The 16,184-nt window shown below is 39.1% G+C and overlaps 1 protein-coding gene across 2 annotated transcripts in view; it reads left to right on the top strand.

Moving 5' to 3' along the window:
- The first annotated feature begins 1,000 nt into the window (after positions 1 to 1,000).
- ppie (peptidylprolyl isomerase E (cyclophilin E)) overlaps positions 1,001 to 16,184 on the top strand; it is a 68,193-nt gene continuing 53,009 nt past the window's right edge. For both annotated transcript variants that reach the window (XM_028819654.2, XM_028819655.2), the window contains exon 1: positions 1,001 to 1,065. In XM_028819654.2, coding sequence (XP_028675487.2) covers positions 1,005 to 1,065 — 61 coding nt within the window. In that variant the 5' untranslated portion in view covers positions 1,001 to 1,004. The remainder of the gene's footprint in view (positions 1,066 to 16,184) is intronic.

The raw sequence follows: 16,184 nt of genomic DNA, 5'->3' as shown, positions 1-16,184 counted from the left end.
CGGCTACTACTATAATATTATACGAAATGATGAGTGACATTTTAATGATTGTTTTAATGGCTGCTTTTATTATACTTCAGGCACTAGTGACATATGAAAAACAGTCATATACACTGATAATTGAACAGATTTGAATTCGGGACATCGCAGGTTAATCATCCTGCTTCCCGCTAGTAGCGATCGTTTATATTTGGGGGCTGTGGTTTGCATGCCATACGCCTGAGAACTTAGTAAACCACTGAGACAGAATGAAGAAAGTTTTTAAATGGTCGTATATATTTTATGCATAATCTCTGCGTGATAATTCGTTCATATTCTGAGTTCTACAAGTTCACTCCGCTAATGCGCGCGTTCCCGCACGTTACTTGGCTGACGTTTGAGCGTTCCTAATGGTGAATAACTTTTTTTCAGAGACTGAAAATTGGATGTTACACTGATCCGCAGAGATGTGCGTGCTCCAGGAATGACTGTGCAGCCCTGATTGTGAAACATCATTGTTTTCCATGGTGGGGAATGTCGTATTTGAATTGGAGGCAACATTCCTTGTCAATATTTAAGGCGAGGGTCTACGCTCTTCGCGGAGCAAGCCCCCGTGTTAGTAAAATGTACAGAGGACATTGATTTGACGACTCTATTTTACGAATGCAAGTGTTTTTCAGTTATTTTGTAATGCATTTATACAATATTGTTTTGATGTTTCAAGCTGTAACTACTGGTACCGAATTTTTCTTAAAATATGTTATTAACAAAGAGAGAAAATATAGTTTCGGTACACAAGTTTTTTCTTTTACCCATTTATAATTATTTATATTTTCCTAAATAGGATACATTTGTATGTGTTGGTAAAATGGAAATTTCAGTAGTACTATACTTCCGAAGAACGGTCCAACTAAAAATATTACCGGGTTTTATCAGCCCTGTCACTGATAGCGATTGCAAAGCGTATGGACACTTCCCATAATTCACCGTTTCTCAGGAAAAGGCGGGGCTCTGTCACGTGTCATATGTTACTGCTGTTGTTAAACGAAACAAACATGGCGGCTGTTAAGCGTGTACTGTACGTGGGTAAGTGACTGCAATCAAAAGTTACCTTGTTGTGTGGCAGTCGTATTCGCTTTGTTCTGATGACTGTTTTTTTTGCTACAAAGGAAATCGGTACTGTAAGTAAAACCCGGAACCACAAGGAGTTTGGAGTTAGTTACGTAAGTGTATACCGTTATAGCGAAACCTATCCATTCATTAGTCCATATAGTTTGAACCCGTTTATCTAGTTCCGTTTCGCGCACGCACCTCCACAGGCACAGACACAGAGTTCTGAATCACACGTCTGTTAAGATGGTGTTTGAATGGGTTATTTCTGGATTGTGTCTATTTGTTCCTGCAAAAGTGGAGCACTATAGTATGCATTTTAAATTGACTTATAAAGCTCAATGTCCAAGTACAAAGTAGACACACTTAATAGTGTCAGACAGTAAATTAAGCAGAGAAGTAATTGGTGAATATTAATACAGATTATAAAAAATTAAATGCTGATATACCCAGCTGGTCATTGTGATCTGCAAATCTGCGATGTCCGTTTTTTTCTGGTGTTGAAACTTTTTAGGTGAAAAGAACCGGATATATTGCCTCCAAACAGCACATCATTAATTCAGGACCGCATATCGCCGACGTTGTATTGAAATTCATACATGAACACTCGGGTATTAAGATATCCTGATCTTTGCACAGGATATACGTATTAAGCACACACCAAAATTCAGCGGATACTGCTAAATAGCAACTTGAAAATGTGTTTAAAATTCACGTAAATAATGTTAGTGGTTCCTTCAGCATTCATTTTTAGTTTGTTTACCGCAGTAAAAGTGCAACTGATTCAGTACAGTCGCGAAAGTGATTCCTATATTATGACAGTTTTAATTTCAAAGGATTTTTTTGTTACTGTTACTTTTAAACAGTTATTGATTAAATTGAGACTAATGAATTAATTAAATTATACTGCTTAATTTTATTGGACATTATTTTTTATAGGACAAAACATTTCATTGTCATATTATCAAATGCAGTGTTGTGCTATATTTTGTAGATCTATACTTTTAATATAGAGTGTTATATTTTCTACGTCATGTTTCACTCGTTATAGGTAAGCTTTTTGAATAGTCCTCTCTAGAAATTGATAGAAGTGATCTCTTTAAAAATGCATTTATGTTCTCTTAAAATGCAATTCAGCTTTTCAGATATCTGAACCACGGTTATTACAGTTTTGCCTTTTTATATTCGTTTTTATCTCTATTTTTTTTCTGACCTTACTTTTCCTTCATTGTGTATTTTTAGTTTTAATTCAGTTTTTATTTTACAAAGACATTTCTGTTTTATTTTTGTATATTTTAGTTTTAGTAATTGTGGAACAGTTAAGAACTACTATGGAGTTTAGTTTTTGTGTCACGGACACAATGAGACAGAACTGTACACTTAATGGGTTTGGATATGAGTTTAATGTTCGTGGAAGCTATTAACACTAGAATTACCAGAGCCAATGAAAAAACTCGTAATTCCGGCCCACCTTAAATCCCTTTGCACCTCTCAGCCCAAGCAGCAAACAGCCTGCTATACCATCCCGCCACCGCCTCAGAACGGGCAAGAAGTTCTCCCAGTTCCTGCCTTGATTGATTATCTGGGAGTGAGCTACCCAGAATTGTAAGTGGAGATAATTTGATGTGTGTTTTGTGTCTACAACAGTCTATGTAAACACATTGTTAAAACAGAAACATTTTTCATATTTTAGTAATAAATAACAAAATGTAGACATGAACTGTATAATGTGTGAAGACTGATGGCCAAATATCAAATAAACATTTTCACAAAAGGTGCAAATACGATACGACAGCTTCCGTGGTTCTGTGGTTAGAACTGCCAACTTATAATCCGGTGGTTGTGAGTTTAATACCACCTCCCGGGCAAATTTACCATTTAGAGTAGTGAGCTGCTCTTTTTGTTAATATTATACAATAAAAACATACATTTGATTTGCGTCTGTAATAGTCAGTGTAAATATATAGTACTTGTAAAAATTTGCGTTTTTTTATTCACTTTTACCCTCTCATTCACAATCACAATACAACATCCACCCCAAACCGTCCCAGATCTGACGCAGTTACTTTTTATCTGTAACTGGGAATAACTGTAGATGTGAGTGGTGTTTTGAGACAATGGAACTGGAAATTCTCTGATCTGGAGGGATAAAAGCTGACACACAAACGCTGGTGAATCTGCCTTCTTCGTATCTCACCGTTACTTGAATTTTTTTTTATTCAGTTTTATTGAGTGTTCCTGCTCACGCTGAATTAGTATGCACCTTATGGTTTATGATGTCAAAGCAGTGCTGACAAAAAAACAGAGACATAGGTATATATGATATTTGGAATAACTCATTTTATGACCTGTATAGTACATTTCGGAAAACATTGTAGCACTGATGCAACATTATTCATATTCATTCGCATAACATCTTGCGCTTGTAATCAGTGACCGCATATTTTTTTTTTTTTTCCCCCGATCTTGCCAGTGTCCACTTTAGGGTGCATGGGGTTGTTTCTTTTGTACTGCAGGACATGCAGAGGAAAACATAGTTCGGAGTCGGTTCCGCGCAATAGGCAATCATCATATTCAAATATTAACAGTTCACACACAACCAAGAGCCGTCCTTTCTACGTTTACAACATTTGTACCTGTTGCAATGTACACACTTCTCTCTGTGCTGTGCTTACTATTACACTGAAGAGGCTGGGGGGAGTGGCGGTCTTGGAACAGAAGCTTGTCGATGTTGCATACTCTTTTGCTTTATCCATCTCCTTTTCTTGTAAGAAGCAACGGCAAAGCTCCTCTACAAGGTGAGCAAAGAACACTCTTCTTTTCTTAGTGGCCCCCGTGCATGACTTGCACAGTACATGTGCGTTTATCGCCTCCAGGTCAAGCGTGTTATAGCGCAAGCAACCGGCTACCTGCATGCTTCTGCTCACACTGAATAAGCTCACGCCTTCTGGTGCATGATGTCAACGCTGCACCGTGCAAAAAAGAAACGGACAAATATATGTAACATTTTGAAGAAATTTTTTTATGACCTGAATAATACCAATCAGAAAACATCGTCGCACTAATGCAATAGTATTTGAAAATGAACAGCATCGTAAACATAGAAAGGACGGCCCTTGGTTGTGTGTGAATTGTTAATATTTAAATATGTTGATTGCCTATTGCGTGGAACTGACCTCTCTGTACTATTTTTTCCTCTGCATGTCCTGGAATACAAAAGAAACAACCCCCATGTACCCAAAAGTGGACACTGGCAAGATATGGAAAAAAAAAACGTGGTCACTGACTACAAGCGCAAGATGTTATGCAAATGAATATGAATAATGTTGCATCAGTGCCACAATGTTTTTCGAAATGTATTATACAGGTCATAAAATGAGTTATTCCAAATATCATATATACCTATGTGTCTGTTTTTTTGTCAGCGCGGCTTTGACATCATAAACCATGAGGTGCATACTAATTCAGCATGAGCAGGAACACTCAATAAAACTGAATAAAAAAAAAAAATTTCAAGTGACTGTGAGATACGAAGAAGGCAGATTCACCTGCGTTTATGTGTCAACTTTTATCCCTCCAGAGAATTTCCAGTTCCATTGTCTCAAAACACCACTGACATCTAGTTATTCCCAGTTTTAGATAAAAAGTAACTGCATTAGATCTGGGGTGGGGGGGGGTTGGGGGGTGGTAGGTGTTGTATCGTGATCGTGACTGAGAGAGTAAAGGTGAATAATAAAACGCTAATTTTTACAAGTACTATAAATTTACACTGGCTGTTATAGACACAAATCAAATGTATGTTTTTATTGTACAATGTTAACAAAAAGAGCAGGTCACTACTCTAAATGGTAAATTTGCCCGGGAGGTGGTATCAAACTCACAACTGCCGGATTATAAGTTGGCAGTTAGTAGCGGGGCTACATAGTAGTAATAGTGTTGTCAATGTTTGTGTGGAGTGTGTTTTGTTTCCATTGTCCCATTTGCTGTTTATGTGTGTGTCAGTAAATGTCGTCCCCGTAAATTCAGGGGGGACGGATGATGGAAAGAGACCGCAGCCCCAAGATGGAAAGCACCTGTTTTCAATCACAATCAATTACATCCAGCAGTAGTATTTAAGCAATCAGGAGGAAACGGAGGGGGGAGAAGGAGGATCACATTTCACCACAATGCATCAACGTACCTGCTGTTTACCACATTGCGCCATTGCAACCAGTTTGTTTTCATTCCGCTGGACTGACTTCAATTCCCTCATCACCAGAGACCCCGGAGTTGGATTACATCATCCACCACAAGCCGAGGATTCACGGTGAGGTTGCTCCATTTAATCCGGGAAATACAAACGCATCTCTTTATCAGTTGACCAGTCATCCCCATTCAGGACAGTTGTATACTCAGACTCAAGTTCAGTATTATTGCCTTTTTTCGTGTTTCATTCATTGTTGTTATTCGTTGTTCTTTGTTATGTTACAGGGGCAAGGGAGGGTTTGTTGTGTGCATATGTATACTGTATATAATATATATAGTGTTGTCACTGTATTGCTCTGGTGGAGGTATATAATATATTCTACATGGTGTGTGTGCAATAGTGTTTTGTTGTGTTCTGTTTTAATATATTCACTTATTTTTACATATCTGCTTTTCTTTTGTGCTTATGTTTACACCGTCTATTGTGGGGAAAAGTTTATTTGTTAGAGGTACGGCTTGATATTTAGATTCCTCTCAGTAATTCATCCAGGCCACAGGTCTTGGAGGTGTATCTGCCAGCTGGGTAAGGGGGTCTGCCGTTATAAGTTCTAACCGCAGCACCACGGAAGCTGTCGTGTTGTATTTAAACCTTTTGTGAAAGTGTTTATTTGATATTTGGCTATCAGCCTTCACACATTATACAGTTCATGTCTACCTTTTGTTATTTATTACTAAAACATGAAAAACGTTTGTTTTAACGATGTATTTACATAGATTGTTGTAGACACAAAGCACACATCAAATTATTTCCCCTTACAATTCTGGGTAGCTCACTCTCAGATAATCAATCAAGGCAGAAATTTCTTGCCCGTTCTGAGGCGGTGGGGGGATGGTATGGCAGGCTGCTTGCTGCTTATCAACACATTTAGAAGACAAAAGACGCTGACGGAGAAGTGCAAAGGGATTTAAGGTGGGCCGGAATTACATGACTCTACACAAATCCAAATCATATTATGGGATATATCATCTACTGTTAAATTCTGCTCTGTACTTCTGAAATTTATATTTTTTATTTCTTACTATATTGAGGAATTGTTCTGTTCTGTGTACTGCATTGTATTGTATTGACCCCCTTCTTTTGACACCCACTGCATGCCCAACCTACCTGGAAAGGGGTCTCTCTTTGAACTGCCTTTCCCAAGGTTTCTTCCATTTTTTCCCCTACAAGGTTTTTTTTTTTGGGAGTTTTTCCTTGTCTTCCTAGAAAGTCAAGGCTGGGGGGCTGTCAAGAGGCAGGGCCTGTTAAAGCCCATTGCAGCACTTCCTGTGTGATTTTGGGCTATACAAAAATAAACTGTATTGTATTGTATGTTTTTATGTTAGCTCTGGTAATTCTAGTGTTAAACACTACACTACACGACACAGTTTACTATTTGGTTTTGTTTTTTGTTTGATAAAAACAAGTGTAATCAAAACCAGGTACTGAATATGAACAATTTTGTAATTTGTAAAATATTTTCTATGTCATTTATGATGAAAAAATCTGTGCTGACTGTTGGCACTTTTTTCTTTTCCTTTTTTTGCCCAGAATGGGCAAATTTGTAATGAAATTTAGGTGAATTTTAAGGTGTCAGGGTTTTTTACTCTAAATGTCTACAGCACACAACATATCCTCCATAACACAATGTGCTTATAATGAATGCCTTCAATATTGCATTCAAAAATCTCCCATACTGTGCTTTATTTTCCATTGGCCATATTGATCTATGATTCCATCTCAGGCACAAACAATTTATAGACAGAAGTTTGCCACCTACAGGCCTGAAAAGATATCCAAAATTAGAAAACAGAATCTACTGTGTTCTGACAGGTGTGACCATGAAAATCACAGGGGCTTAGGAAGAACAAGGCTCGTAGGCTTGAATCAGTGTGCAGACCCCACCTAGGTGTATCGAGGGAAACAAAAGAAAACAAGCATGTAATGTGAAGGCTTGAATAGCCCACCATAAGGAAAGTAAACGCATAATGAGCAGAGCAAGAGTAGGTAATAAGAGTATGGACAGGCACAATATGACAGAGACCTGAGATTAAGAACAATATGTACATTATCTAAACCTGTTTATCCAGAGCAGGATCACAGGAAACCTGGAGCCTACCCGAGCAGGAAAAATCCCTGATATGCAATATGAATGGTATGGCTGATGTTAAGAACAAAAATAATATGATGATTTCAACTATCTTTTTTTTGAGAGAGAGAGAGCAACATTGAAAAAAATGTGAACCGATATTTTAAAACATAATTCTTCTACTGGATTATTCTCACAATGTCAGGTATTTTAAACTGTGAATATTAACTAAAAAAGATAAATTAATAAATATAGCATAAATACAAAAACACATTAGTATGTATAGCTTTTCATCACTTTGGAAGACTCTTCACCTACCTACCTGTAGTTCAGTAGAGACATTGCCAACTCAGGAATTTTACAAGGTTTGTATCACTTAGTTGTTAAACGACGTTTTTAAAGCAAAAGTGCTTGGTCAGCAACAATATGCTGATCTTGTATGATGACCGTCAGTCTCTTGATCGGTGCCGTTTTATTTTCAAAAACCGGTAGTGGTCTCCTCTAGACTTTCTCGTGTACTCAGATATGGGGATGGATATTTGAGGAGTAAACCGCAAGACAATGATTATATTATGCATATTGAAGACCCATCAACAACAAATCAAATTAGTTAGATACATACTTTATTAATCCTAAGGGGAAATTCACATACTCCAGCAGCAGCATACTGATAAAGAAAATATTAAATTAAAGAGTGATACCAATGCAGGTATACAGACAGTCAATAACTTTGAATAATGTTGATGTTTATCCCCCCCGGGTGGAATTGAAGACTCGCATAGTGTGGGGGAGGAACGATCTCCTCAGTCTGTCAGTGGAACAAGAAAGTGACAGCAGTCTGTCGCTAAAGCTGCTCCTCTGTCTGGACATGATACTGTTTAGTGGATGCAGTGGATTCTCCATTATTGACAGAAGCAATCTCAGTGCCCGTCGGTCTGCCACGGATGTCAAACTGTCCAGCTCCATGCCTACAATCGAGCCTGCCTTCCTCACCAGTTTGTCCAGGCATAAGGCGTCTCTCTTCTTTATGCTGCCTCCCCAGCACACCACCGCGTAGAAGAGGACACTGGCCACAACCGTTTGATAGAACATCTGCAGCATCTTATTGCAGATATTGATGGATGCCAGCCTTCTAAGGAAGTACAGTCGGCTCTGTCCTCTCTTGCACAGAGCAGTATTGGCAGTCCAGTCCAATTTATCATCCAGCTGCACTTCCAGGTATTTATAGGTCTGCACCCTGTGCACACAGTCACCTCTGATAATCACGGGGTCCATGAGGGGCCTGGGCCTCCTAAAATCCACCACCAGCTCCTTGGTTTTGCTGGTGTTCAGGTGTAGGTGGTTTGAGTCACACCATTTAACAAAGTCCTTGGTTAGGTCCCTATACTCCTCCTCCTGCCCACTCCTGATGCAGCCCACGATAGCAGTGTCGTCAGCGAACTTTTGCACGTGGCAGGACTCCGAGTTGTATTGGAAGTCCGATGTATATAGGCTGAACAGGACTGGAGAAAGTACAGTCCCCTGCGGCGCTCATGTGTTGCTGACCACAATGTCAGACCTGCAGTTCCCGAGACGCACATACTGAGGTCTGTCTTTAAGATAGTCCACGATCCATGCCACCAGGTATGAATCTACTCCCATCTCTGTCAGCTTGTCCCTAAGGAGCAGAGGTTGGATGGTGTTGAAGGCATTAGAGAAGTCCAGAAACATAATTCTTACAGCACCACTGCCTCTGTCCAAGTGGGAGAGAGATCAGTGTAGCATGTAGATGATGGCATCCTCCGCTCCCACCTTCTCCTGGTATGCAAACTGCAGAGGGTCGAGGGCGTGACGGACCTGTGGCCTCAGGTGGTGAAGCAGCAGCCGCTCCATGGTCTTCACCACATGTGATGTCAGGGCGACAGGCCTGAAGTCATTCAGCTCACTAGGACGTGATACCTTTGGGACTGGGGTGATACAAGATGTTTTCCAAAGCCTCGGGACTCTCCCCTGTTCCAGGCTCAGGTTGAAGATGCGCTGTGGAGGACTCCCCAGCTCCAACGCACAGGCCTTCAGTAGTCGTGGCGATACTCCATCTGGACCTGCTGCTTTGCTGGCACAAAGTCTCCTCCACTCTCTGCTTACCTGGGCTGCTGTAATTGTGAGTTGGGGTAAACTCTCACCAATGCTGGTATCAGCATAAGGATGGGTGGAGGGTGCAGTACTCCAAGGTGAGAGTGGGTTAGGGTGGTCAAACCTGTAAAAAAAAAAAAAAAAGTTGTTCATCTTGTTTGCTTTCTCCACATCTCTGTTGATGGTGGCACCCCGCTTCGAGCTGCAGCCAGTGATGATCTTCATCCCATCCCACACTTCCTTCATGCTGTTATTCTGCAGCTTCTGCTCCAGCTTTCTCCTGTGCTGCTCCTTCGCCGCCCTGAGCTGGACTCGGAGTTCCTTCTGCACGCGCTTGAGCTCATGCTGATCACTGCCTTAAAAGCCCTTTCTTCTGGTTCATAAGGCCCTTGATGTCCCTTGTAATCTATGGCTTGTTGTTAGCATAGCAGCGTACAGTTCTTACTGGAAGTACAATGTCCATACAGAAGTTGATGTAGTCAGTAGTGCAGTCAACAACCTCCTCAATGTTCTCACTATAAGATCCCTGCAGGATATCCCAGTCCGTAGTTCCAAAGCAGTCTCTCAGAGCCTGCGCTGCCTCAGGGGACCACTTCCTGAATGAGCGTGTGGTTGTAGGTAGCTCCCTCACTCTTGGTTTGTAGTGAGGCTGAAGCAGAACCAGGTTATGATCCGCTTTCCCAAGCGCAAGCAGCGGGGTGGCTCTGTGTGTGTCTTTAACGTTTGCATACAGTAGGTCAATAGTCCTATTATTTCCCCGGGTGTTACAATCCACATACTGGGAGAAGGCAGGTAATGTTTTGTCCAGCGTTACATGGTTGAAGTCTCCAGCGATTAGCACAAGTGCCTCGGGGTGTTGTGTTTGTAATTTAGCCACATCGGAATGGATGATGTCACTCACTATCTCCACGTCCGCCCGAGGAGGGATGTATACAGTAACAACAACGACGTGTCCAAATTCTCTGGGCAAGTAATAGGGACGCAAACTTGCGGCCAACAGTTCAATATACCTGCAGCAAGTGGAGATTTTAACGTTAACATGTCCAGAGTTGCACCATCTTGTATTGACATAGAGTGCAAGTCCTCCTCCTTTGTGCTTCCCGCAGGTACTTGTGTCTCTGTCCGCTCTAACTGTGCTAAACCCAGGTAGCTCCACGCTAGCATCTGGGATATTAGTTGTTAGCCACGTTTCACTAAAACACAACAAACTTCATTCTCTGTAGGTCCTGACATTTTTCACCAGCGTAGCCATTTCGTCGATTTTATTTGGTAGTGAGTTCATATTTCCCAGGATCACAGAAGGCACCAAAGGCTTATAGCGACACTTTCTCACTAAATGCTTGGCTTTTATCTTAGCACCGGCTCTGCTGCCGCTGTACCACCTTCTTACCTCGTCAGATAAATAGGGAACCACGCCGGCACGGGCATTTGTTCTCAGCGCTTGAAGTTGACTACTTGAATAGATGAGTCTCGGCGTGTAAAAATCCATGTCCAAGTAGTAAAAAGTGTCCTGGGAACGATTCCACATAAAAGAAAGTGGTAGGAGTTAACAGTGAAATAGAAAAAGGTAGAAAAAATAAAGTCCTACACGGAGCTGCTGGAATAGCTGCCACTCACGGCGGCACCTGAGTCACACGTTAATAATAATTAATAATAATCTTGAACAATTATTATAAAAGTAAAGTTGAATAAATCGGACTCTGCAGCTACATGAATAAAAAACCTCAGGTATGTGTTCAGTTAAAGTACCACTTCCAGTTGATGGATTTGACCCAAAAGTTAATACAGATCTGCAATTTTGGTGTAACAACCACATTATCTATCTAGTTGCGTTTTTGAGTTATCGTGTTTATATACACACACACACATACATAATTCCAAAAAACTGTATTTTCAGACTCGGGGAGGTCTAATACGTCAAGATTCATCAAAATCTCAAGGTCATATTTTTTTCAGGATTACTATACTTTATGCTTCATGTGCGAAGTGGCAGGTAAATTGCTGTCAACAAAAAGCAGGCACCTGGAAAAAATAAACTGAAACATTACTCATTATTTTTCTGTCCATATGGTAAAGTTTTTGTTGACCAGCACATTCCGATTTCAGGCGTTTGAATTACATCTTGATCTACAACAAGTGCAAAGAAAGGCAGCGCATTAATCGCTTTCTATTCTACACACTTTACTTGCATATTCAGCTCGCTCTGTCACCGCAAATGCTGTGTGAACACCCGCCCTCCATCACCAGCTGCCATTTGCTGGTGGATGACTTTCAGTTTTAGAGTTAAAAGTTATAAGGGTTAAAAACTAACAGCAAGAATATTCATTCAAAAATGAAAACTAAAATTGTTTTTAGTAAATTATTTTATTTCAGTTAGTCTTTCCAGCTACTTTAATAGATTCATTTAGTTTTAGTTTTTCATTTCGGTTTTGTTAATTATTTTATTTCAGTTTACGAAAATGTTTTTTTAATAATAGTTTCAGTTTTGATTTTAGTTTTCGTTAACTATAATAACCTTGATCTGAACTCTTCTTCAAGATATTGCAAAATAAGTTCATCCATCTTTACCTTAACTTGAAATTCATTTTGTCAGATTCATTTCATAATGTTTTAAAGTGCATCTTTAAGATATCTCAAAATGTTAATTCAGCTTGCCATAATCAAAATATTTTTGAACATTTAGAAACCCATTGTACTTTGTAAAGAATAATTAGTTTGCTCTTACAACATGTAGGAATGACTTAAAGATGTTAGTTGATGGAAATTATTACTTATTATTTTGCTGGCACCTTTATCCAAGATGACTTGCAAGATTTGCAATTCAGTTGGTTCATGTTATGTTTCTTTTTGAAGTGACTTACTTGCTCATTGTCGCCCAGTGTCCATAGCAGAATTTGAACCCACAAACTCAGTTTGAAATTCAAAATCATAACCACAGGCCATACCACCTGCCAAAAATATTTCTTTTTAAAACTGGATTGTTTACTGAATAATTCTTTTATTATTCAAAGATAAATATGGAAAAGCAGATAAATTATACTGTGGTGTTAATATGCATCTGTCAATCATAAATAAAGCAATGCTAGCCATGGTCCTTTTTGGATATTAGGCTAGTATTCAGAAATGCTTTCATCATTACAACAACAGCAACAACAACATTTATTTATATAGCACATTTTCATACAAAAAGTAGCTCAAAGTGCTTTGCATAATGAAGAAAAATAAAAGACAAAATAAGAAATTAAAATAAGGCAACATTAGTTAACATAATAATAATAATAATAATAATTCTTTGCATTTATATAGCGCTTTTCTCACTACTCAAAGCGCTCAACAATTGCAGGTTAAGGGCCTTGCTGAAGTGCCCAACAGAGCAGAGTCCCTTTTGGCATTTACTGGATTCGAACTGGCAACCTTCCGATTGCCAGTGCATATCCCTAGCCTCAGAGCCACCACTCCGTCCATAGAAAAGGAGTAAGGTCCGATGGCCAAGGTGGACAGAAAAAAAAACAAAAACTCCAGAGGAGAAAAAAATAAAATCTGTAGGGGTTCCAGGCCACGAGACCGCCCAGTCCCCTCTGGGCATTCTACCTCACATAAATGAAATAGTGCTCTTTGTAGTTAGGGTTCTCATGGAATCACTTGATGCTGATGGTCATACAGACGTCTGGCTTTTAATCCATCCATCATTTTTGGAACATGCTTTGGGTAGATGCGCCACCACCAAAAGGATACCAGAAAAAGAAACAGAAGAGAGAATAGGGGTTAGTACAGATTTTAGAGCCACCATGAATGGTTATTATAATGAATTGGATATACAGAGTATCAGGATTAAATTACAGTTAAGTTATGAGAAGGCCATGTTAAAGTAATGTGTTTTCAGCAGTTTTTTAAAATGCTCCACTGTATTAGCCTGGCAAATTCCTACTGGCAGGCTATTCCAGATTTTAGGTGCATAACAGCAGAAGGCCGCCTCACCATTTCTTTTAAGTTTTGCTCTTGGAATTCTAAGGAGACACTCAGTTGAGGATCTGAGGTTGCGATTTGGAATATAAGACATCAGACATTCCGATATATAGGATGGGGCGAGATTATTTAAGGCTTTATAAACCATAAGCAAAATTTTAAAGTCAATCCTGAATGACACAGGTAACCAGTGTAATGACATCAAAACTAGAGAGATGTGCTCAGATTTTCTTTTCCTGGTAAGGATTCTAGCAGCTGCATTCTGCACTAGTTGCAATCGATTTATGTCTTTTTTGAGTAGTCCTGAGAGGAGTGCGTTACAATAATCTAGTCGACTGAAAACAAATGCATGAACTAATTTCTCAGCATCTTTCAATGATATAAGAGGTCTAACTTTTGCTATGTTTCTTAAGTGAAAAAATGCTGTCCTAGTGATCTGATTAATATGCGATTTAAAATTTAGATTACAGTCAACAGTTACCCCTAAGCTTTTTACCTCCGTTTTGACTTTTAATCCTAATGCTTCCAGTTTATTTCTAATAGCCTCATTGTATCCATTATTGCCAATTACCAAGATTTCAGTTTTCTCTTTATTTAACTTGAGAAAGTTACTATTCATCCATTCTGAAATACAAGTCAGACATTGTGTTAGTGAATCAAGAGATTCGGGGTCATCAGGCACTATTGATAAATACAGCTGTGTGTCATCAGCATAGCTGTGGTAGCTCACGTTGTGCTCTGAGATAATCTGACCTAATGGAAGCATGTAGATTGAGAAGAGCAGCGGACCCAGGATAGAGCCTTGTGGAACACCATATAGGATATCACGTGTCTTTGAGTTGTAATTACCACAACTAACAAAGAATTTTCTCCCTGCCAGGTAGGATTCAAACCAATTTAAGACGCTGTCAGAGAGGCCCACCCACTGACTAAGGCGATTCTTAAGAATATTATGATCAATGGTGTCAAATGCGGCACTCAGATCTAAGAGGATGAGAACAGATAAATGGCCTCTGTCTGCATTTACCCGCAAATCATTTACTACTTTAATGAGTGCAGTTTCTGTGCTGTGATTTGTTCTAAAACCTGACTGAAATTTATCAAGAATAGCATGTTTATTGAGGTGGTCATTTAACTGTATAATGACTGCCTTCTCTAGAATTTTACTTAAGAAAGGCAGGTTAGAGATGGGTCTAAAATTTTCAAGAGCAGAGGGGTCGAGGTTATTTTTCTTAAGTAGGGGTTTAACTACAGCAGTCTTAAGACAGTCTGGGAAGACCCACGTATCTAATGACGAATTTACTATGTCAAGAACATTATCAATTAGCACGCCTGATACTTCTTTGAAAAAATTTGTTGGTATTGGGTCAAGGACGCAGGTGGAGGGTTTCATTTGAGAAATTATTTTATGTAAATCAGGTAAATCTATCCTAGTGAAACAGTTCAATTTGTTTATAACAGAAAACTGGGGTTTAGGAGGATCCTTAGTGTTGGGGAGATATGTTATTTTGAATATCATTCATTTTTTGATTGAAAAATACAGCGATAGCCTCACAGGTTTTACTTGAAGTACTTAGGATGCATTCCTTTGAGTTACTTGGGTTTAACAGACGATCAATCATCTATATATATAACTAGCAAAATACCCGCGCTTCGCAGCGGAGAAGTAGTGTGTTAAAGAGGTTATGAAAAAAAAAGGAAACATTTTAAAAATAACGTAACATGATTGTCAATGTAATTGTGTTGTCATTGTTATAACTGTTGCTGTCTTTTTATATATATATATATATATATATATATATATATATATATATATATATATATATATATATATATAATATACACACACACATAAACATTTATATACATATACATATATATACATATCTACATATACACATCTACATATATATACACACATACATAAACACACACATAAGACTTACTGACTGAAACGGGCTTTCATTGACAATCATGTTACGTTATTTTTTAAAATGTTTCCTTTTTTTTTTTCATAACCTCTTTAACACACTACTTCTCCGCTGCGAAGCGCGGGTTTTTTGCTAGTATATACAGGTACTCGTCGACATACGACCTATGCAAGTTACGACTGTTCGACTTTACGACGCGTTTGACTGTTTCCCCCGCCAGCTGTTGGCAGCGCCAGTTTCCCGCACTCTCAAGTCTCGCTACGCAGCAGTAAAAATATACACAGCAGTGTTGCCCCACGTGTGTTTGTGTCTTGTTGTTTTGGCAATTTTCGATAATAATATAACCCTAACATATAATCCTATAATATTAACACTAATAGCAGCTTTCTACTCAAAACGGCAAACTTGAGAAGCTGCCAGCATCAAACCCAGAAGCTCTTGATTGGGCAGTTCTTAGGATTGCACTACGCAAGCAGTCGCATCAACTGATTACCGCAACCTGCTTTCTTTTTTCTTCTTGAATAAAAGCGCACTTGTTCTGTTATACTTGTACTTGTGAAAGTGTTTATTTGATATTTGGACTTCAGGCTTCACACCAGTCATTCTCAGTCACACACACCACTCACATCCACATCCACAGTTATCCCAGTCTCGTTCGTGCACAAGTTTTATATACAATCATCACATTCAAATGTTAACAGTTCCCACACACAACTGCTGACTCCCAATCAAGAGCTTCTGGGTTCGATGCTAGCAGCTTCTCGAGTTTACCGCT

Source organism: Erpetoichthys calabaricus, chromosome 14, assembly GCF_900747795.2.
Source record: "Erpetoichthys calabaricus chromosome 14, fErpCal1.3, whole genome shotgun sequence".
NCBI classification, from domain to species: domain Eukaryota; kingdom Metazoa; phylum Chordata; class Cladistia; order Polypteriformes; family Polypteridae; genus Erpetoichthys; species Erpetoichthys calabaricus.
Note: the sequence above shows the minus strand (reverse complement) of the source record. Positions and strands in the feature narration are given on the sequence as shown.